This window comes from Ovis aries, chromosome 16, assembly GCF_016772045.2.
Source record: "Ovis aries strain OAR_USU_Benz2616 breed Rambouillet chromosome 16, ARS-UI_Ramb_v3.0, whole genome shotgun sequence".
Taxonomy (NCBI): Eukaryota; Metazoa; Chordata; class Mammalia; order Artiodactyla; family Bovidae; genus Ovis; species Ovis aries.
This window is the reverse complement of record NC_056069.1, coordinates 35,391,730-35,415,056: the sequence shown is the minus strand read 5'-3', so window position 1 is coordinate 35,415,056 and position 23,327 is coordinate 35,391,730. Positions and strand designations below refer to the sequence as shown.

At 40.6% G+C, this 23,327-nt stretch overlaps 1 protein-coding gene across 6 annotated transcripts in view; it reads right to left on the bottom strand.

Annotated features, from left to right (window-relative positions):
• The window catches only part of FYB1 (FYN binding protein 1), a 175,172-nt gene that overhangs the window by 95,598 nt on the left and 56,247 nt on the right, over positions 1-23,327 (bottom strand). For 5 of the 6 annotated variants that reach the window (XM_060400475.1, XM_060400476.1, XM_042233840.2 and 2 more), the window contains one exon: positions 3,509-4,670. In XM_060400475.1, coding sequence (XP_060256458.1) covers positions 3,509-4,643 — 1,135 coding nt within the window. In that variant the 5' untranslated portion in view covers positions 4,644-4,670. Of the gene's footprint in view, positions 1-3,508; positions 4,671-23,327 lie in introns of those variants that run through there. The other variant, XM_042233838.2, reaches the window with a different exon arrangement.

Genomic DNA, 23,327 nt, shown 5'->3' with positions numbered 1-23,327 from the left:
GAGGACTGTGCCCAATGTCCAGGACCAATTTCTCCACCTAGTCACATTGTTGATTTGGGCAAGTCCCTAGCCTCTCTGAGCTTTAGTTTCCAGGTAGAATTCCCATTTCCATTGGTTTCTTAGGAGGAATAAACAGGGGTAACATGTATCTAATATGTAAGAAGTACTCAATCAATGATAAGCATTCTTTTTATTTTTAAAGGTTTTTTTTTTTGGATGTGGACCATTTTTAAAGTTTTTATTAAATTTGTTAGAGTATTGCTTCTGTTTTATGATTTGGCTTTTTGGCCATGAGACATATGGGATTTTAGCTTCCCAAACAGGGATTGAATCCATGTCCACCTGCGTTGGAAAGCATAGTCTTAACCCCTGGACCATCAGGGAAGTCCCCTTACTGGCTGATATATTGGACAAAGATGATAAAAGTTGGAAGGCAGATTTGGGAAAGAGGTTTAAGGAATTAAATGTGAACCTGGAAAGGAAGGAATCAGGTAGAAGGCTAAGAAAAAAGTTCTAGAGTTTTGAAAACCTACAGAGTTAGATGAAGCTTCAATTAATTTGAATACTATGATATACTTTCAAACTCTGGTATTTTTTTATCCTTCCTAAACGGAACGCTAAACTACTTAGTATGGAACAATAGCAGTGGCGGGATTAGGAGTCAGCAGACCTGACTATAAAGAAATTCTCTTTGTTCAGGAAACAAGTGTTCATTTTTGTGATGACACATATACAGAGTTAATTTTTGCAGCACTGTTTTGAGGAGCAAAAGTTTGAAAACAATACAAATTGTTATATCAATTAGGCAAGTCATCCATTTACTGGAATATTAGGCAGCTCAATAGTAACCTCTTATTAAAATGTGTAAAGATAGGCAGGAATTGTATTTTCATTTTAAAAATACAATTAAAGGATCAAAGCAATGCATACTGAATTTTATTTCTTCAGTAAAAGGCAAGAGGATTAATATCTATATTTATATTTGCTTGGGTAAGCATAAAAAACTTTGGACAAATAGCAATTAGAAGAGTGGTTTCTGTGGAGACCCAGCAAATGGTGGAGACTGACTAAAAGTGCTTTTCACTGTATATCATTTTATAGTTGTTGTTTTTGAGCCAGATATAATTTCTACTTAAAAAATCAGTTAAAAATTAAACGATTTTTTAAAATTGTGATTGCCATAAAGGGGTGTTACTCAGAATTAGTTATGAATTGGATTGCTTTATACTGACAACAACTTGATGTCAGTTCAAATAAGATTGAGTTTTGAATTTATGGTTACCTTGGGGGAAAGGCGGGGGAAAAACCAGCTAGGGAGCTTGGGACTGACATGTATACACTGCGATATTTAAAATAGATAACCAATAAGGACCTACTGTATTAAGATAGGGAACTCTGTTCAATGTTATGGGGCAGCCTGGATGGGAGGGGAGTTTAGGGGAGAATGGAGACACATATATGTATGGCTGAGTCCCTTTGCCATTCGCCTGAAACTATCACAACATTGCTAATTGACTACACTCCAACATAAAATATTTTTTAAAAAAATTCAGAATCTCACCTCCCACCAAAAAAAAAAAAAAAAAAAGATTGAGTTTTGATTTCTGGAAGAGGTGGATGAAGAGGGAACAGTTTGAAACTTAATATGTATCAAGGAATCAGAGGGTAGAGCTGGCTTACATTGATGAGAAGATTTAGAATCTTAACTGTGTCATGGGACACTTGAGCAGTGGGGAGGCACATCCGGATGGGGACAGGGTTGCAAAGAGAAGGAGAAAGAGGGCAAGAATCAACTTGGCTTCCTGAGCAATTTTGCTTGAGTTTCTGGGGGCTGTATTTCACTGAAAATAAGCTCCAGGCTGACCTTGCTGGGATTATAGAGCCAAAAGAGGGCTTCACTGGCATTTCAATAGCACAACAGCAGATGTCTGAGTACTACCATTCAAACCAGACAGTGCAGTGGAAATAAAGATGGTGGACGTGGACGAAACCTCTCAAGGATTTCTATTTTGCATCAGGACAGTTTTCTTTGATATGAAATCAGAGCCATAGAATGGTGGTTATGATAGCTCATTTTCACCTGAGACACAGAAAAATTAAGACAGGGAATTAGAAATGGTCCTTTAGAAGATTAAAAAAAAAACCCAAACATTGCTGAGTTATGGATCAGTATTAGAACTAGTGATCCATAACTCAGAAATGTTTGGGTTTTTTAAAGAAAAAATTTTCTAAAGGACCCTTTCTAATTCCCTGTCTTAATTAGAACCAACACATGATGGATGACACATAAGGACTCGTTCTAGAAAACAGATGATTGGGGGGGGGGCGTCACTCCAAACTTGTTTCTATGTGAGTGATTAATGGGGCATTTGATTACTAATCTGTGGTTTGACATAGAGAATACTGATCTCAGGAAAATGACATATTGCAAAATGCTTCTACAGGACCCAAATAAAACAAACTACCTTTATACTCGGAATTGCTTTAAATAGATCACATTCTTGTAAGTAAAAAGTTATATCTAGTAGTGGTGTGGTCACTTGTAACCATCCTTTTCCTTTTCTCATGATAAACAACAATTGCACATTCTTTGCCTAAAGTCTTTATCATTTCAAGCATAAGTGAGCTGCTTTCATCCCTCGGAGGGTTACCAATCTTTACCAAGTCATTCAGCATCAACTTTTATTGTATGCCATAGTTGGGTGGTAACATCTTTGATAGAAAATTAAACTATTTACCCAGAAGGAAAATAATGTGTCCCTCTGTCTGGCTTATTATCCTAAAGTACTACTTTATCAATCAGGAATGTTCAGAAAACTTTATGCTGACTGAAAAAGAGCATCTAAAATATAAAACAGTAAGTGCCATTTCACAAGCCCTGTACATCTCTTCTTTGAATACTGGACTTAGGAGACACATGATAAATTTGTGGACATTTATAATCATTTGTAACAAGGTTTCTCAACCTCTGCACTGTTGACATTCGGGCCTGGATAATTCTTTGTTGGGAGGAGCTGTCCTGTGTTCAGTAGGGTGTTTAGCAGCGTCTCTGGCCTCTGCTCGCTGGATGCCAGTAGCACCCTGCAGCCGTGACAGTCAAATGTCCCCCCAGCTCAGCCACTTGACTCGGAGGTTGGCTCACCTTCTAATGCCTTTGTGGTACGAGAGGGAGCACACCTCACTCTTAATTCAACAGAAATGAAACCCAACAAAGGAAGCAAAGGAACTGGTCATCATTAAGCAAGACTGCCTAGTAATCAAATGGATGTATTCCTCCCCAAGCCCCCAAACCAGCTCCCTCAAGGCACTTCCTCACAGAATACGACTAAGGATTTCAACTCTCTCAGATGTCCCACACCAGAAAAAAGAAACCACCAAGGAAAAGTCGTCATACACACAGGAGTACTGGTGATGGAATCATTCCTTGCTACAAATTTTTACCCAGAAGCTAGAACACCCTCTGATGGGAAGCAAAACATATGAAATAACAAAGGAGAAGAGAACTCACTGTTTCCAGAAGTGGCTTTTCGGAATTTCGACAGGTCAACGTGGGGTGGTCTGCTGGGCTTTGGTGGAGGGGGTCCCAGGGTAAGCAAGGAAGGCAGGGGTTTCTGCCTGGGGGTCGCTGAATTCTTGTCCCCCTTTTCCTTGTCTTGACTTTGGCTCCAGGGCCCTGTTGATGTCAGCTTCGAAGGGGTCTTCGAGAACCTGCCAGGAGGAGCCCCAGAGGCTGACTCTTCCTGAGTAATTTTACTCAGGAAGATGTTCTTAGCAGCGTCCATCTTCCTATCTTCTCTTTTCTCTTCAGTATTTCTTGGGAGGCCTCCGGGGGCCCCTCTGTTTGCAGCAGGTTTCAGAACAACTCCAGGGAAAGGAGATACTGACGTCTCACCTCCATGCTCTTTATTCTCTGGCTCTTCCCTGGCTGGTTTCAAAGGGCCAGACTTGGCCTTGGCTGCCAGGGGGGCCAGGGGCCCTCTCTGTGGGGCTGCAGTCTTGATGGGGCTCTCATCTTCCTGGGGATCCTCTGTATTCATAGGTGGCTTCTGGCCAAAGACAGGTTTGGGGAAGAGGGGCTTGGGGTCCAGATCTTGTGAGGCTGACAGAAACTTGCCTTTTGCCCCAGCCAACTTTGATAAGACTTGTTTTGGTTCATTTTCCAGGGCTGGAGGCATTGACCCCGGCTTGGGGCCTGGTTTTAAGTCATGGTCTTGGTTTACACTGGGAAGCAAAGGTTTAGTCCCAGGAGGCCAGGGAAATGCAGGTTTGGCGTCTTCTTTGGGTAAGTTGATGGGCTTGGGGCCTACAGGTTTCAGAAATCCTGCTTTCAGCTCGGAGTCTCTGGTGGCCGAGTTAGCCTGTAGTCCAAACCTGGGACTCACTCCCGTTGGCTTTAGAAATGGGGGCTTGGGCTCCTTGTCAGGCTTTTCCTCAGGAGAAGGTTTCACCCCCAGAGGTGGCTTGGGGGATCCAAACTTGGGCGAGTTGCTCAGTCCTGCAGGAGGGCTCGCATTTCCTTGGTTGTTGAACAAGTTCTTTTTGGCTTGGATTCCTGAAGGGGAGTTTTGTCCTGGGACCTTGAAGGGGCGGCTGTTGATGGAGACCTCCTCCGTGGGGTTGCCCCCTGTGTTAAACTTCGCCATGAGGGACTTCACATCTGCTTTTCCATCCTGCAAGCACAGGGAAGAAACACTCGCTGAGAGCCTGAAGTCTCACTTGCACAATTTAAAATACTACACTTTAAAGGTTTCCTGGTTTGAGGCCTTCAGCGTTGCTGATTGGTTCACGAGATATTGTAACATTTATCTTCCTCTATGGCAAAATAAGTTGTGAGACTTTCTTCAAAGGGGAGGGCTGTGATACACAGACTTCTCTTTTGGTTGTCTTAGACTGACTTGGTATTTTTTTTTTTTGTTGTTAAGTCACAACTTCTCTTTCCTTCTTACCTCTCACTGTTTCTCTAGCTCTCTTGTGGGATTTACTCTGAACTTGGTATTTATCTGTTTTGTTGAACTTGAAAAAAACGTGAAAGTGACTAACAAAAGACTTCTTCCATATTTTACAGCTGAGGCTCTTAAAGAGAAACTGCGTTTCAAAAATGAAAGCAAGCTCTTCTGTAAATTTAGGTTGCGTGCTTTATACTGCATAGCCACATTTGACATCTCTGTGGTTTTCGAGCCTGTTCTTGTTCGTATGTATATTTAAGTCCATCTGTTTGCTCATGGGGAGATGTGGCAGAAAAACCCACTCATTTTTATATATAAGCAATAAAGTGAGTTTTGTTCTGCTTATCGATACGTATTTAGTGTAAATGATTCAGTTGGAACCAGACTAGCAGGTCAACTGCACTTGTTTTCAAGGGGTGTAGAGTCTGGGACACTGGAAAGGTGAAGAGGAAGGGGCTGGAAACTCTCATTTCCAGAAGCTGGTTTCTCCAGTCTGCTGCTACCGTTTTTGTCCCTCTTGTCTAGAATCAGGGTGTTACCTAGGAAAAGGGCGGGCTGTCACCTTCTCTGAGACAATAATCCTAAGTAACCTGGAAAAATTCATGGTGGGTTTCCTTTTTTCTCCCAAAAGCTGGGAGTTGAACTTTTGTAGTTCTTTCAGGAAATTGAAAAAAAAAAAAAAATCACAGGTAACCATGACAGTTTCCATTTCTGTGCTTTAAAAAATTAACCTAGAAAGGTTTTCTTATTTCCCGCACTCACCTATCATTGCCACATGCCCGAGCAAATTTCTTCTCTCAAGGCCCCACTCAGATACCAAGAAACCAGAGATCCTCTCTGGTTGGAAAGAACTGCTTTCTCCTCTTAAGTCATGTAGCACCGAAGGCACTGTGATATACCCCCATGTTACTTTCTTTTATAATAGTAAGCACTACTGTTTAGTGTGTAAACACATGTGCTTGATTCTGAACCAGGCATGCTATCTATGTTGCCCCATGTCATTCTTTTGAAGGATGGCATTGTTTTATTCCATTTCAAAGGAAAGAGCACTGAGGTTGAAACTGCAGGAGGATGTGATGGTAAAAGCATGGGAACTTGGTTGCAATTCTCATTGATTCACAGGGCCTCAGTGATACAATCTATACAATGGGGATAATAGCGATTATCTGCCAGAATTGTCACATGTGTTAAAGGTGGAGTTTGTGAAGTGGCTCCATGACTCTCAGCCTGGGCTCAATGAAAGGAAACTACTCTTATTAGAAATATTAAGTAGCATATCCAAGGGCTCACAGCCATAAACTGTAAGGCCAGAGATGCAGATTCAGGTCTGTCTTGGGCTACAAAGTCCAGAAACTGTCTCATTTTCCTTTGTATAGAACCTCTGCAGTTCTAATATATTTGGGGAATTGTTCAGGTTGACACTGAGCTGAATTCTGTGAACAGTGATTTTTAAAAGAAATGGTCCTTTTGTTAAGAATTTCTCTCTGTACTAACCTATAATGTGTGTGTACTTGCAAGATGGGGGTTAGGAACCTAGATAGGAAGAGAAAACCAAGTGGAAGCGGCATTTTCCAGGTTGATTTTACTCCTTTAATTTATTACCCTATATCCAAGTTGCTGAGAATATCTTGCTTTCTACCTTGCCTCCTTTGAGCATTTTTTTAATCCACATGATTTTCTCAAATCCTCAAGCAATCCCTGGGTGTAACAGGCAGGAAGACCAGAGAACCAGGGAGAATTTGGTTGCTGGAAGAAGGAACAGGTGAAGACAAGTTCTGCCTTTGCCTCCCGAGATCATAGCTATGGAAGACTAAATCTTAATACAAAATGGAAAAAGAATTATCAATACAAAAATTTCCTCAGTTTGCTTTCCTCTATTATGGGACTAGTAAAGCCATGTCATAGGGCTGTTAGGAAGATAAAACAAATCAATATCTGTAGGACATTTTAAAGAGTATCTGGAACTTGAGAGGGTTTCCTATTTTTACAAAGCAAGTGGAGCCTTGGAAATACATAGTTCACCTCTCTCACTGCATTGGTGACAGAACAGAAACCAAAGGATTTGAGTGACATCCTTTTTAGTCACAGTAACTTTACATCTTGGATTTTGGCTGGAGTGGGGGAGGAGTTGGGGGAAATCCATGAAACACACTAACCCATTGTCAAACTGCATGCTCTGCTTTTACTTTAAAAATATGGACGTGGTTGATTTGGAATTGTAATTTAAGTCTCAGGTGCCAACCCAGACCCAGAAGGCAGTGTAACACCAGGGTTAATAGCCCTGGCTCTGAAAGTACTGACTTGGGTTCAAACTTCGACCCGACTACTTACTTATTGTGTGACCTACCGAGTTACTTAACCTATCTAAAACTCCATTTTCTTCATCTATAAAATGAGAATTGTAACAGTACCTATTCCTCATTGGGTTTTATTTTTTTTTTAAATAAAAGGATTAAATGAATTAATGCATGTAAATTTTCTTAGACCAAGAATTGCAACGTAATATATGTTCTATGATTATCTGCCATTGTGATTTTTTTTTTCTAACTCACTAGTCACATAACATCATTTTCTCCAAGTGACCAAATTCTGAAGCTACAATCATTAATGTTATGTCCTAATTTTATATCAATGTGACTGAAACCAGCATACTGCTGGGTAACATTGTCAAGTTATGATGTTTGAGTTTGACTTGCCTCCCCACCCCTCGCCCTGTGTCCCCCAAACTTTAACTGGTTGTTGAAAGACAAGGAAAGAAAGAGCCACAGATTAGCAACAGCCTCTGTGTTTACTAATACTTCCCCGGCGGCTCAGTGGTAAAGAACCTGCCTGCAATTCAGGAGACCCAGGTTCAATCTCTGGGTCGGGAAGATCCCCTGGAGTAGGAAAGGCCAACCCATTCCAGTACTCTTGCTTGGAGAATTCCATGGACAGAGGAGCCTGGTGGACTATAGTCCATGGGGTCACAAATAGCTGGACACGACTGAGTGACTAATATGTTCACTTTCTGAATGGCTTGAAATCCACAACTATTAATCTATTATATGGACTCTTAGGTTTAGAATTTTTGGTTGTTATCACTCTTAGTAAGTTTATTAGTTAAAATTTTCAACACCTAGGTTCACCCTTCATCTTAACAATAATAGTTGAATTTCTTCCTTAATAATAATGATAGAAAGGCAAAAATGGTTAAAATTTTTTTTTTTTTTTTTTTTACATTCTCCCATATTGATTTCATTGTAGACTGAATATTCATTCCATTTTCTAGGGCTCTTTTTGCTTTGAGAAAATTAAAAAGAGGATAAGAACAATGTATTTTATGATAAAGGGAAAAGTAACCCTGCTCTGAAGAGTTGACTCATTGGAAAAGAGTCTGATGTTGGGAGGGATTGGGGGCAGGAGGAGAAGGGGACGACAGAGGATGAGATGGCTGGATGGCATCACGGACTCAATGGACGTGAGTCTGAATGAACTCCGGGAGATGGTCATGAACAGGGAGGCCTGGCGTGCTGCAATTCGTGGGGTCGCAAAGAGTCAGACACGACTGAGCAACTGAACTGAACTGAACTGAACGGAATCCTGCTCTAAAACCTGACTCTCTAAACCCTCCTGCCCCAGGTCTAGGAGGGTCATAAACCTAACTTAACAGTACAACACAAGTTTATGCTTATTGTTCTGGAATAATGATTAATAATCTTCCCTTTTATTCTCAAAATTGACCTGCTTTAAACAATAAATTGCATGGAGAGCTTATTCAACTCCTCTCTAGAGTCAGTCAACCACTGTTATCAGTTTCTTATGTATATTTCTAAGCTATGTATATATTGATAAAAATGTATATAAATAAACACACATATATCTTTTCTGTCCCTATGTTTTGTACATGTGGGAAGCTCTGCTTTGCACTTTACTTTTTTCCTGTGTTACACACCAGCTCAGCAAGATAAACCATCAGTAGCCATTCTGATTGGTTCCTAAGCAATTCTAGTTGTTAAATACTTTCAGTATCAATTCTGCTTTTTTCCCTTAACAATTGATCCTTATCAGTGCCTATTATTTACACAGCCTTTTAAAGGCTTACTTTATTTTTTACAACAATTTTAGATTTATGAAAGAATTCAGAAGATAATACAGAGAGTTCTCACATAATTTACATCATTTCTCCTATTACTAACACCTTACATTAGTTTGCAGGACTTTTTAAACTTTTAATGATTTAAGGATCAGGCTTCTGCTTATCCTTAAGAAAAGATATTTCAGAATCTACTGTAGAAGGTCTCAGAGTTTAAGATATTTTAAGTGAAACAAACATTTCACCTCAAATTAATCAAAATTTATTTTCCAAAGTTATTTGATGTAATTTGCTATTTTTTTCCTTCTGTTAATATATTTGTGCAGATCTTTCTCCACTTATGACAGGGTTTATCACTGCCATTAGTTGCTAAGTCTTGTGCAACTCTTCTGCGATCTTGTGGACTGGAGCCTGCCAGAATTCTCTGTCCATGGGATTTCCCAGGCAAAGATTCTGGAGTGGGTTGCCATTTTCTTCTCCAGGGGATCTTCCTGACCCAGCAGTCAAACCCACGTCTCCTGCGACTCCTGCATTGGCAGGCAGATTCTTTACCACTGAGCCACCTGGGAAGCCCTATGATATCCCTATGATAGGGTTGCATCCCAATAAATCCATCATAAACTGAAAATACCTAAAGTAGAAAGTGCATATAACTCACCTCACCTAGAGCACATTTTAGCTTAGCCCAGTCTCCCTTAAATGTGCTCAGAACCCTTACGTTAGCTGTTAGTTGGGCTAAAGCATCCAACAAAAAACCTGTTTTATAATAAAGTGTTGAATATCTCATGTAATTTATTGAATACCACACTGAAAGAAAAACAGGATGGCTGTCTAGGTACAGAGTGGTTGTGAGTGTACTGGTGTTTAACCTGTTTACCCTCCTGATTGCTCAGCTGACTGGGAGTGCTGAGCATCACCTGAGAGTACAGTACCACATATCACTAGCCCAGAGAAAGATCAAAAATCAAAGTTTGGTTTCTGCTAGATGCATCATTATAATGTTGAACAATTTTAAATTGAACCATTTTAATTCAAGGAATGTCTGTACAATGTTTAGCCAAAACTACTACCCATTGTGCTATAATTACATAGATGTAATTGTAGAAATGCTCTTGATAGAAGTGAATTTCCTTTAGACCTCATATTTTCCCCTTCCTGAGAATTATACATCTTCATTGATGTAAACTTAACATGTTTTCCATAGTCCCTGGGAAGATGCAAAAATACTTTAGCTACATCCTCTGAACTTCTAGTTAACAACTCCAGATTCCAGAAAATCTTTTTTGCTTTCAGCAACTTACATAAAGGCAGTGAATCAAATATATATACTTAAACAAAGACTGAGATGGCATTTAGGAAAGACATCAAGAAATTACATATCAAGAAAATGTTTTCTTTTGTAGCTAGTTCATCTACATATTTTCATATGGAAAAATTGGTAATACCCTATCACTGTTATTGGTAACTGGATTTTGCTTGGTTTTAAATATGTCTTGGATATTAGGTTAATCCAGTGGTTCTCAAATTGGGGCAGTTTTTGCAATGTCTGCAAATGCCTTTGATTGAAATGGCTGACTGAGAAAGTGCTCTTGACAACTCATGAATAGAGGCCAGAGCTGCTGTTAACCATCCTACAATACCCAGGACCGACCCCTGAAACTAAGAATTATCAGTCCCAACAGTGCTGAGACTGAGAAGCTTTGAGCTAATCCTCTTACTCCTGGATTATTAGAAACATCTTACCAGAAAGCCTGTTTTTAATTTTTATAATGCAATATACTCTAAAACCTACAAAAAACTGTAGAGAAACTAAATAATACAAGAGACTATCACTAGATTGTTTTCAAAGTTCCTTGTCTTTCAAGTCTCATTTTTGTAAAGTTTCACTTGTAAAACAAACGAAATGAAACACCCACAAATCTTGGGTAACTAATGGATTTAAAATAATTTTGAAGATTTCTTTGGTGATGCAGTGGATAAGAATCCACCTGTCCCCTGTGCCAGGGGACACAGGTTTGATCCCTGGTTTGAGAAGATTCCACATGCCACAGAGCAACTACACCTTGAGCCACAACTGCTGAGCCTGCATGCTGCAACTACTGTAGCCCGAGTGCCTAGAGCCTGTGCTCCTCAACAAAAGAAGCCACTGCAATGAGAAGCCCGTGCATTGCAACTGGGGAGTAGCCTCTGGTCACAACTAGAGACAGCCTGCAGAAAGCAACCAAGACCCAGCGCAGCCAACAAATAATAAAACATAAAATAACTTTGAGCTTGATTTTGCTCCTTAAGATGGGGTAGTATCACTTTTGTAATTAACTCATGAGGAAAATGAACCCCTAGTATGGATGCTCTTATTCTTTCCTAAATGGAGACCATGGAATAAGAGAAGAAAATGATTTTACTTGATCACATATAATGCTTTCAATCATGAGGAAAGTTGGCAAATAACAATAGTTTATTCAAATCTTTCTCTGTCTCTGATCCTCCTTGTTCTTTCTTGAATCTCTGATCAATTTTACCATGTATAGATTTTCTTTTTTTATTGCTATGTTGAGATAACATATCATTGCTCAAATATGGTCTGAATTGTTGGTTCTACCTGTGGAACAAAATTAGTTCCTACCACTGTCACTATTGCCCAGAACAGAACCCCATGTAGAGTGACATCAGAGGATAATATGAGGCTGAGAGGAGATGCATATGTAATGGGAAAGTATTCCAGGAAGTCAGCCTTACTCCTGCCCAGTGAAGAGGGAAGGAGGCAGATGAAGGGTGGTGCACTGCACGGGAGAGCCCAGCTCCTGCCGAAGTGATGGCTCATGTTCTTCAAATTTAGGATCCACTCAGCCCAGGACTGACCAGAAGTATAGCAAAAAGACTGAAAAGATAGCACATTCTTCTATAAGCCAGATAAATTTACCACCCCTGAGGTAAGAATAGGCTGGTGAAAATTTGGATTCGACTCATGCAATTCAAACTTTCATAGAACAATAGTAGTATTTAGCCTCATTGATTTCTGTTGCTTAGATTAAAGAAAATAGAAATATATTCTTCATGACCAAGCCAAGCCCTCCCAGACTTCACACATACACACACAGATAAGTTGTTTTTTCTCTTTAAATAGAATTGATCTGCTACACCTAGTAAACTTGGAAAAGAGAATTTTTTTTGGGGGGGGGTGCAGTTATTTTAGTCTGAAAATAAAATGTCTTAAAACCCCTTTTTGTTAGAAATTGTATAATAAAATGACTTTCATTGTTTTTGATTGTCAAGATAGAGTTCATGGCAGCTGACTAAAAATATAGTACTTATGACCCAGCTTCTCAAGATGGTAGACAGCAAGTTCTACAATAGACATTGAAACTGAAGTAAAGTCTTTTCATCTCTGTTAACACTGTCTAAATATTTAAATGAATCATAATTTATGTATTTAATGTGTGTACTCTGTTTCCTTAAGGATTTGAAAAATCAGGGACCTGTTTTTTTTTTTCCTCAAAAATGTTCCCCCTCTGTCTCTCCCCACCCAAATAAGGACTCCCATATTTCCTGACTCATTTCTTTTCATAATTGCTAATTTTAATTTATTTTTATTTAAATACTTAAAATATTTTTATAATGTTGTGTTGAAAAGTGAAACTTTAAGTCACTCAGTTGTGTTTAACTCTTTGTGACCCCATGGACTGTAGCCCAGTAGGCTCCTCTGTCCATGAGATTGTCCACGAAAGAATATGGAGTGGGTAGCCATTCCCACTCCAGGGAATCTTCCTGACCCAGGGATCAGACTCAGGTCTCCTTCATTGCCAGAAGATTCTTCACCATCTGAGCCACCAGGGAAGGACCTAATGTTGTGTTGGTTTCTGCCACACAACAACACAAATCAGCCATTATTATATATACATAAACATACTGGCTGATGGGCTGAATTGTTTGAATTTCTCTGTGATTGATCAGACAGATGATAGTAAGAGAAACAATTTTCTTAGCTTCTTAAGGAGTGTTGAACCCAGCCATGAATCTATTCTCAAAACCTCCCTGTCTACTTCATGGCAAATGGGCTGTTATGAATTCCAGTTGGCTGAGCCTCTGATGCTGAAGGGAGCATCAAGCCCCTCTTTAACAGGATGTGGGAACGTGCCTCTCACCACAAATTGAGTTCCTGGGGCAGGAGAGGGCTGCTACAGGCTGGTCAAAGCCCAGGGAGGAGGGGCTGGCAGCGGAAGAAGCAGTGGCAGCCCCTGCTGTGACAACCCCTTACATTTTTGTCAGCGACTTGAGAAGGTGGAGAGGGAACGGTAGACGACCCACCTCAGCCTCGCGTTGTGAGGTATAATGTAGTCAGAAGAAAACAGCTGGCACGAGTGGGGTCTCTGGTAGCTGTGTGTGTGCCTGGCTTCCTCCCGGAGGCTAGACTGAGCAGCACCTTGGCAGTAACCTCTATGGATGCCACTGTGCATCATCACTCCCTCTTCTGTGATCTCAGGCACCTGCTGCTCTGCACTCCTTCCTGGTTCCCACTGGGTTCTCCCTTCTGGGTTGAACTGAAGTAGGGGAAGCCAGGTCACTCAGCGATTGGTAAAGTTTAGCCGGCGAAGGCCCATCTCCCAAATGCTGAGTCACCTTGAACTCTCCAGGTATATTGATCGGTTCGGCTTTTGTGTTCCCTTTGTCCTGAAAGATCAGGTCTGAAAATCACCATCACTTTACAAATTAGAACCTTCAAACATCTTCCCGGTTATCTGACCAAATAGCTCTGATGACTTAACCATTAACGGATGAGGAAATTAAATATGACTCTTTAAGTATTTCTGAAGTTTGTTCTTCTGTAAATTTTTGACTTCTTGATGTTAATGGAATGCTGATAGGATGTTGATAATAAACAGTTCTGAAACCATGGGTTTTTGTTATTGCATACAGTTTTCACAGCAAATTTAGCCCACATTTGCTTAGGATATAATTCATTTCAGTTCAGTCACTCAGTAATATCCAACTCATTGTGACCCCATGCACTGCAGCATGCCAGGCTTCCCTGTCCATCACCAACTCCCGGAGCTTACTCAAACTCACGTCCATTGAGTCAGTGATGCCATCCAACTATTTCATCCTCTGTCGTCCCCTTCTCCTCTTGCCTTCAATCTTTCCCAGCATCAGGATCTTTTCAAATGAGTCAGTTCTTCACATCAGGTGGGCAAAGGATTGGAGTTTCAGCTTCAGCACCAGTCCTTCCAATGGATATTCAGGACTTAATTTCCTTTAAGATGGACTGGTTGGATCTCCTAGCAGTCCAAGGGGCTCTCAAGAGTCTTTTCCAACACCACAGTTCAAAAGCATCAATTCTTCGGTGCTCAGCTTTCTTTATAGTCCAACTCTCACATCCATACATGACTACTGCAAAAACCATAGCTTTGACTAGATGGACCTTTGTTGGCAAACTAATGTCTCTGCTTTTTAATATGATGTCTAGGTTGGTCATAGTTTTTCTTCCAAGGAGCAAGCGTCTTTTAATTTCATGGCTTCAGTCGCCATCTGCAGTAATTTTGGAGCCCCCCAAAATAAAGTCTGCCACCGTTTCCCCATCTATTTGCCATGAAGTGATGGGACCAGATGCTATGAACTTAGTTTTCTGAATGTTGAGCTTTAAGGCAATTTTTTCACTCTCCTCTTTCACTTTCAAGAGGCTCTTTAGTTTTTCTTCACTTTCTGCCGTAAGGGTGGTGTCATCTGCATATCTGAGGTTATTGATATTTCTCCCAGCAATCTTGATTCCAGTGTGTGCTTCATCTAGCCTGGCATTTTGAATGATGTACTCTGCATATAAGTTAAATAAGCAGGGTGACAATATACAGCATTGACTTACTCCTGTCTTGATTAGGAACCAGTCTGTTGTTCCACGTCCAGTTCTAACTGTTACTTTATAACAAAGCCTTTGTTGTGTGGATCACAACAAACTGTGGAAAATTCTTAAAGAGATGGAAATACGAGACCACTTGACCTGCCTATTGGCCTGTGTACAGATTTCTCAGGAGGCAGGTCAGGTGGTCTGGTATGCCCATCTCTTTAAGAATTTTTCAGTTTGTTGTGATCCATACAACAAAGGCTTTGGTGTAGTCAATAAAACAAAAGCAGATAATTCACTTAGCCTGCATTAACTATATGAAATCAGAGGGTAATCTCTGAGGAATTTACATTTTGTCCAATGAACTTACAGATAATTGAAGTGTTTTTATAGATCTCTTTCTAGGGACTTATTTGGATCTTAGGATAATATTTAATGTGCACATGGTGATACAACATAAGTCATTTCATTTTTCTGTATCTCCAAGTGTCACCCCAAAGAAATCTTATTTTCATCTACTGTTTCTAATGGCTATTCTATTTTCATAGAAAAAAAGAGTATGAACCAGCAAAAGAGAACACACTTTGCCAAACACATGAAATTTGAAATAAAACATTCTTGATGGCTGAGAAAGATACTCCTTGGCATAGGAAAAACAGGACAGAAATGTTCTCTTCTTTTTTTCCTCAGCCCCCACATCCCTCTCAATACACGTAAACACACGTTGACACTAAGCCTGGCAGTTCCTTTCTGCCCTTGACGGGAAGTTAGAAACTGAAAGGGCAAGGTCTACATGGAGTGAGTGGGGGTGGGGAGAGGAGGCCATCTGTGGGGTTTTCTAGAGACTTCCTTCCCAGCATTGAGAAGTTCTGTGTGACGAGAACCACTTAGAGGAGGAAGATTTCAACAGGCCCATCAAGACAGAGAACAGCTAGCTGCCAGTCAGTGAGGGAGCCAGAGTGTGATTTGAGGGGGGAAAAAAAAAACAACTAGACATTAGAAATGGAAGGTTATGGGAGATTCACATCCATCCACAGAGACATGGATGATTTTTGAAACCTCACTTTACAGAATATGTGGACTCCTTCCCTCATACCTCTTTCTTCTCAACCCATTTCTGTTCCATTTCTTTTGAACTTGGAAGAAAATGCACTCACTATTTTAAATCAGGATTAAATAATATAATCACTCCGCAGTCCTGACCTCCCTTGTTTTCCTCTCCTGGAAGTCACAGCAGCAAGAGCCTGCCATGAAATGAGCAATTTCTCTCATCTTTGTTGTCATGGGTTCTTTACTGTCGGTTGCACCTTTTCTCATTTAAACTCTGAGGTTCTCAATTTCAACCTTTTCATGGTGTATATCCTGCTCTTAACACCTAGCCACTCTCTTTTCTCAGGCACCCTCAATTTTCCAAGGTGCTGCATGACTTCAGCTGCTCTGGGTTTTCACATACCCACTCATTCGTGCATTTCTTTATTTTCTCCAGAGGGTCCTAGTGATTCCTTGCTAATGTGTTAGTTCTGGTATGTGGCACTTTGCACCTATCTAGCTCAAAATCTGTGCTTTACTAAGATTACTTATTTAGGGTACAGATGATCTCAATATTTTTCTTTGTTTGCTTGTATATACGGCAAAAAACATTCTGGAGTTTGGTATTTTATACCCATTACTAATTCTATTATTAGAACTAATAATCACACTTAAAAACAAAAATTCCACGTGTAATATCTCATTTGATCCTCCCAAAGCCTGGTAAATTCTTCTTGTTACAGAAAGGTATATGGAGTTCAAGCACATGGTAGAATGGAGATCCAAACCCAGATTTTCTATGTCTCATGTTCTCCTTACATCATAGAATCATGACTTTCTTTCCTTCTTGTGTAGTTTGTATTTGGAGTTTAGAGTCTCAGCTCACATACAGAACTTTTTGTTTCTTATTCTAATCCAAAAAAGTTCCCATCAGACCCTAGTAATTTACCTTCAGTTCAAGAACCCCTCATCATTGCAGATGATGTGTTAACATCTGTTCTATCAATACCCTGACATCAACAAGGAGACAGAATGTGACATAGGGGATGTAGGTCTCTGGCCAGAATATTCTGACTGGTTTTGCAACATCACAGATCACCTGGAAAGGGGAAACAGCTAAGAGAAGACAAACAATGCTGCCTGCTTTTTTAGATGTTTGGTCTAAGTGTGTCTGGTGTAGGAGTTGGGGTTTAAGTAGATAACTATATTAAATCTCTTTCCCCTTAAAGAGCTGTTCCCTACAGTCAGTGACGTGAGTCCTGTAACTCTCGGTTTAGGGTCTGGAGCACCATTCTGGTTTATCCGTTGTCCTCTGGGGCTAGTGTTGATTGTTCAGCTGACTGAAACTTCAAGTTTACTACCAGAGGGAAGTTGAAGAAGGATGTGAACCAATATGAAAAAAAGTGCTTTTATATTTTCACACAGTGAGATATTTTTTCTTTTTATCTAAGTTACAGTGATTGAAAGAGCAAAATCAAAATGACTCCATCCCTCACACCAGACACAAAAATAAATTCAAAATGGCTTGAAGACTTAAAGATAAGATGAAAAGAAAGAAAAGTGTTAGTTGCTTAGTTGTGTCCGACCCTTTGTGACCCCATGGACTGTAGCCCGCCAGACTCCTCTGTCCATGGAATTCTCCAGGCAAGAATACTGGAGTGAGTAGCCATTCCCGTCTCCAGGAGATCTTTCCAACACAGGAATGGAATCTGGATCTCCTGCATTGGCAGGAATTCTTTACCACTGAGCCACCAGGGAAACCCTCCAAAATATACAAACAGTTCATACAACTAAAAAAACAACAACAACGAAAAATCAAAAGACCTAAATAGACAGTTCTCCAAAGAAGACATACAGCCAACAGGTACATGAAAAGGTGCTCAAGATCACTATTAGAGAAATACGAATCAAAACTACAGTGAGGTATCACTTCATACCTGTTGAAATGACCGTCATTAAAAAGTTTACAAATAAGAAATACTGGAATGGATGGAGAGAAAAAGGAATCCTCCCACACTGTTGGTGGGAATGTAATTTGATGCAGCCAATATGAAGAACAGTGTGGAGGTTTCTTAAAAAGCTAAAAATAGAATTACCATATGATCCTCCAGATCCACACCTGGGCAAATATCTGGAAAAGATGACAACTCTTAATTTGAAAAGATACAAGCACCTCGGTGTTCACTGCAATGCTGTTTATAATAGGCAAGATGTGGAAGCAACCTGAGTGCCCATTAACAGATGAATGGATAAAGAAGATGTGATATATATATAGCTATATCTGTATATATCAGTATATATATATTCCAATATATGCACAATGGAATATAGCTTAGCCATAAGAAAGAACAAAATAATGCCATTTGCAGCAACATGGATGGACCTAGAGATTCTTATACTGAGTGAGGTCAGTCAAATATCATATGATAGTGCCTATAGATGGAATCTAAAAAATAATAAAAATGAACTTATTTGTAGAACAGAAACAAACTCACGAACATAGAAAACAAATTCATGGTTACCAAAGGAGAAAGAGGGAAAAGAGATAAATTAAGAGTACAGGTTCTCCTGGTGGCTCAGCGGTAAAGAATCTGCCTGTTAATGCAAGAGAGGGGGGGTTGATCCCTGGGTCAGGAAGATCCCCTGAAGAAGGGAATGGCAACCCGCTCCAGTATTCTTGCCTGGAAAATCCCATGGACAGAGGAACCTGGTGGGCTACAGTTCACAGGGTCACAAAATAGTTGGACCTGACTTTGCGAGTAAGCAACAACAATGGGGTTAACAGATACACACTCCTATGTACAAAAGAGATAAACAACAAGGCTTTACCGTAGAGCACAGGGAACTATAGCCAATGTCTTATAATAAACTGTAATGAAAAATTATATATTTATATGTGCATATATATATACCTGAATCAATTTGCTTTACACCTGAAGCTAACACAGTATTGTAAATCAAGTATACTGCTACTGCTAAGTTGCTTCAGTCGTGTCCGACGCTGTGCGACCCCATAGACGGAAGCCCACCAGGCTCCCTTGTCCCTGAGATTCTCCAGGCAAGAACACTGGAGTGGGTTGCCATTTCCTTCTCCAATGCATGAAAGTGAAAAGTGAAAGTGAAGTCATTCAGTCATGTCTGACTCTAAGTGACCCCATGGAGTGCAGCCTACCAGACTCCTCCATCCATGGGATTTTCCATGGAAGAGTACTGGAGTGGAGTGCCATTGCCTTCTCCAAGTATACGTCAATTAAAAAAAAGAAAATGTCTCAAAAGGGAGGAAAAATGGTATTTCAATAATATCAAGCTTATATGTAAACATCTTACTGTTCAGATGAAATTTCGACTCAAGATTTTTTTTAACTTCTAGAATATTTTAAATGACACATGTAAGAGTGACTAACACATAACAGTGGACCAGTGTCAAATTTCTAATATGAATAAAAACAAAATCGACTTGAGAAGTATAAGCACATTGTCACTGACTGAAGTTATTTTTTGACTGATAGAGTAAATACAGATATTTTGAATGGTCTACTTTGAGGTTAAGACAAGGAAAGAGGCACAGGGTGTGGCGGAATCACCCTGGGGATTTTTTCAAGCTGCACATGTTAAATGTCCCAATGCATCCTGTTTTGTTTCTTCAAAGATTTCTTTATGGAGACTGACCAGCCCAGCCAGTACAAATGGGAAGGTGTGACATCACCTGGTGTATTTGGGTACAAAATGATTCAAAACCACTGGGACCTTGGATCTCTCTTGCTCTTATCCTCACACGTTTATTGAGTTGCCGAAATTCCGTGGCAAGGATTGGAATGTCTTTGGGGGCTACCGTGATTCAGCATGGGCTTCCCTGGTAGCCCAGATGGTAAAGTAACTGCCTATAATGCAGGAAACCCGGGTTTGATCCCTGGGTCAGGAATGTCCTCTGAAGAAGGGAATGGCAACCCACTCCAGAGTTCTTGCCTGGAGAATTCCAGGGACACAAGAGCCTGGTGGGCTAGGGTCCATGGGCTTGCAAACAGTTGGACATGACTGAGTGACTTTCCCTTTTTTTCACTGATTCAGCATGGGTGAATGGAACTGAGGTGCAGAGGCTGCTTGTCTTTTTAAATTTCTGCCCTGTCTTCTCTACTCAACTGAGTCATTTCAATGGTAGCAACCTCAAAATATATGTCCATGTCTCAGAACCTGTGCATGTGACCTTATTTGAAACAGAGGGTTGTGTATAATTAGGATCAGATGAGGAGATCATCCTGATTTACCAAGTGGCACTAGATCCAAGGACTCGTGTCCCTGTAAGATAAGATACAAGGAGGAAAAGACCAGAGAGGATGAGAATGCCCTGTGAAGGAGGAGGCAGGCTTGGAGCGATGCACCCACAGGCCAAAGAATGCTGGAGGCTGCCAGAAATGGTGTGTGTGTGTGTGTGTGTGTGTGTGTGTGTGTGTGTGTGTGTGACTCAGTTGTGTTTGACTCTTTGCAACTCTGAACTGTAGCCTGCTGGGCTCCTCTGTACATGGAGTTCTCTAGGCAAGAATAATGGAGTGGGTAGCCATTCTCTTCTCCAGGGGATCTTCCTGACCCAGAGATCGAATTCTGGTCTTCTGTATTGTGGGAAGATTCTTTATCATCTGAGCCACTAGGGAAGCCCCAGAAGTTGCCAGAAGTTGGAAAAGGCAAAAACTGGATTTTCCTCTAGAGCTTTTGGGGACAATGTAGCCTTGTGGACACTCTGATTTTAAAACTTCAGCCTCCAAAACTCTAAGAGAATAAATTCATGTTGTTGGTCGTCACCTAGTTTGTGATTTGTTATAGGATCCACAAGGAATGAATACACCCACCCTCACAGAGATCCAGGATGCCTTTGTTCTGATTACTCTAAATGTCTGAGCACCTGCATGGGTGCTGTTTAGGATGAAGGGCAGGAAGCATTGTTTCATAATTATCTTTTCTGGGCCACCATAGTGATCATCTCAGAGCAAGGTGTCTCTAGTGGAATGGTCCCTGGCTTGGAACAACAGAATAGAGAATTATTAATACTTATATGCTGTAGGTGAGTTTCAGTGGCATTTACAGGCTCTTGGAAGCAAGATCAGTTACTAGTTTAACCAACATGGGTGGCACAGACTTAGCAACACTACTAATAAAGTATATACTGAATTTGTACAGCTCAAAGGTTTTGTTGGTTTCCTGTCATGTTAACGAGGCTAGTTAGCAGAGATAAAAAACAAAACAAAACACGTTCTGAACTCTTCAAATGTATGAGAAATCCTAGACCAGCTTCTGACGGGGGAATATTCTTCAGTTTCTAGGACTTTCCATTGGGTTCTCATCCTGACCAAATATATACTTGGTTTATTCCTTGTGACTGATACAGTGAAAACTGTATCAGTAGTTGTAGCTATAGTTGCTGGCTATTTCTCATCTGCCAGCAGTTGTAGAAATAAATGCCTGGGAGACGCTTGACTCTGGGCTTTGGTAAAAAGAAAGATCAAAATGAACCTTAAAGGTGGGCCAGTTTTAATGGGAAGACTTGCCTTAGATTTACAGTGTTTGAGAAAGAAAAAATAACCTTAAATGATCAATGAATTCAAGCTCTTCATTTTGCAGGAAAGGAAACAGGATATGTGATCCACCCAAGGTCACACAGCTACTTTTGGGCAGAATCAGAATCTGGTTGTCCCGTTTGCTCAACCATTGGGCGCACTGTCCTGCACCGCCTGATCTTTGAGATAGCAGTTTCTGGAGCATCTTCCTCTTAAAAACAGTCATGACAATAGATAATGCTATGGATTGCCTTCTTTGCTAGGAGCTCATAATAAACCACAGAGAAGTTATTGTTATCCCCATTGTATAGACAAAGAAACCAAGGCATGGGGCAGTTCAGTAATTCACTCAAGGTCCATAGCCGGTGAATGGCAGAGGCCCCATTCAAGCTCATTTCTTGATTCTGGAACCATGGTCTTAACCAAAACCCCTGGGACCACAGTTTTAACTTTGCCAGTGAACCACAGTCCTCTTCCACATTTTCACCCAGAAGCAGCCGCTACTAACGCCTCAGACCAATGAAAGATCTTGTCTACTTCCCCTGATTTTCTCTCCTTCTCTTTTTCTCCCTCACCCCACCTCACTTCTCTCCTTAACATGCGATTCCAATAGTAGAAAGAAAACATGATTTTTAAGGGTCAGTAAGGCTAGAGGGCTTCCCTGGTGGCTCAGCGGTCAAGAATCTGCTTGCCATGAGGGAGACCTGGGTTCGATCCCTGGGTTCGATCCCTGGGTCCTGCCTCTGCAGGAGAGCATGGCATCCCACCCCAGTAGTCTTGCCTGGAGAATCCCCTAGACGGAGGAGCCTGGCGGGCTACAGTCCACGGGGTCGCACAGAGTCAGACGCGACTAAGCAGCAGCAGCAGCAACAAGGCGAGAACAAGCTTCAAGGCAATCGCTTGCACGTATTTAGCCTTTGCGCCACTAGGTGGCGGTGTGACTACTCAATGAGGCTGCTTTTAGAATGCCGGAGCTTTTAGAATTTTCCCTCCAAACAGGCTTTACTAAACGCTGAGTCTAGAGCAGGGGCCTCTGGATTCCTACAGGAGCTGGGAAGCCTTAGAAGTGAGCCGGTAGTTAAATGGATGGAAATAACAAACAGAAAGCATGGATTTGAACTTTTAACATAATTTTCCAAGATAAATGGAGTCCTTCCCAGACATTTCTGTTTGAAACAGAAGCCTAACTTCTTCAGTGTGTCCCATGAATTTACACTAAAATTCCATTGATATTCATGATCATCTTTAGTGGAGCATTTTAAAAGATATAGTTTTATTGAAAGGTACCGTCTAGTCCTCCTGCCCCTCATTTATCATTAATTTCTAGGAGCATCAAAATATCTAAAGTTTGTGTCCTGCCTTGTATATACTTGTTTCGATCAACCTAAAATCCTTCCCAACAGTCTCTCAGCCTGTACATAAAAGCAAAGGCATGATTTGGCCTTATGTTCATAAACCCATCTATTTTTCTACACAGAGTAATCTCTAATGTTAAAATATGAAAATATTAATAAATATTAAATCTTTAATAATATTTATTATTATTAATACCCAATAAGTATGTATAATTTTATACTCACAACAAACCTAGGAGGTAAGTACTATTATTATTCTCATTGTTTTAGCAGAGGAAGCTGAGGCACAGAGAGGTTAGGCGACTGGCCCAGAGTCATGCTGTTGGTAGGTCCATTTTAATTACCTCATTGTAAGTTTAGTTAAAGGGAGTGGGGAAAAAGCACTGTGATATTTTCATGAGAGACCCCAATTCATACAAGAGGGCCGAAGGCACCAACTAAATTTCGGATTTCCTCAGATGACTTGTAGCCCTTGTCATTGGTCCCACTTTGCCAGAATTCCTTTTGAGAAGGCAAGGTTGATGGTAGCATAGCCCCTTTTCC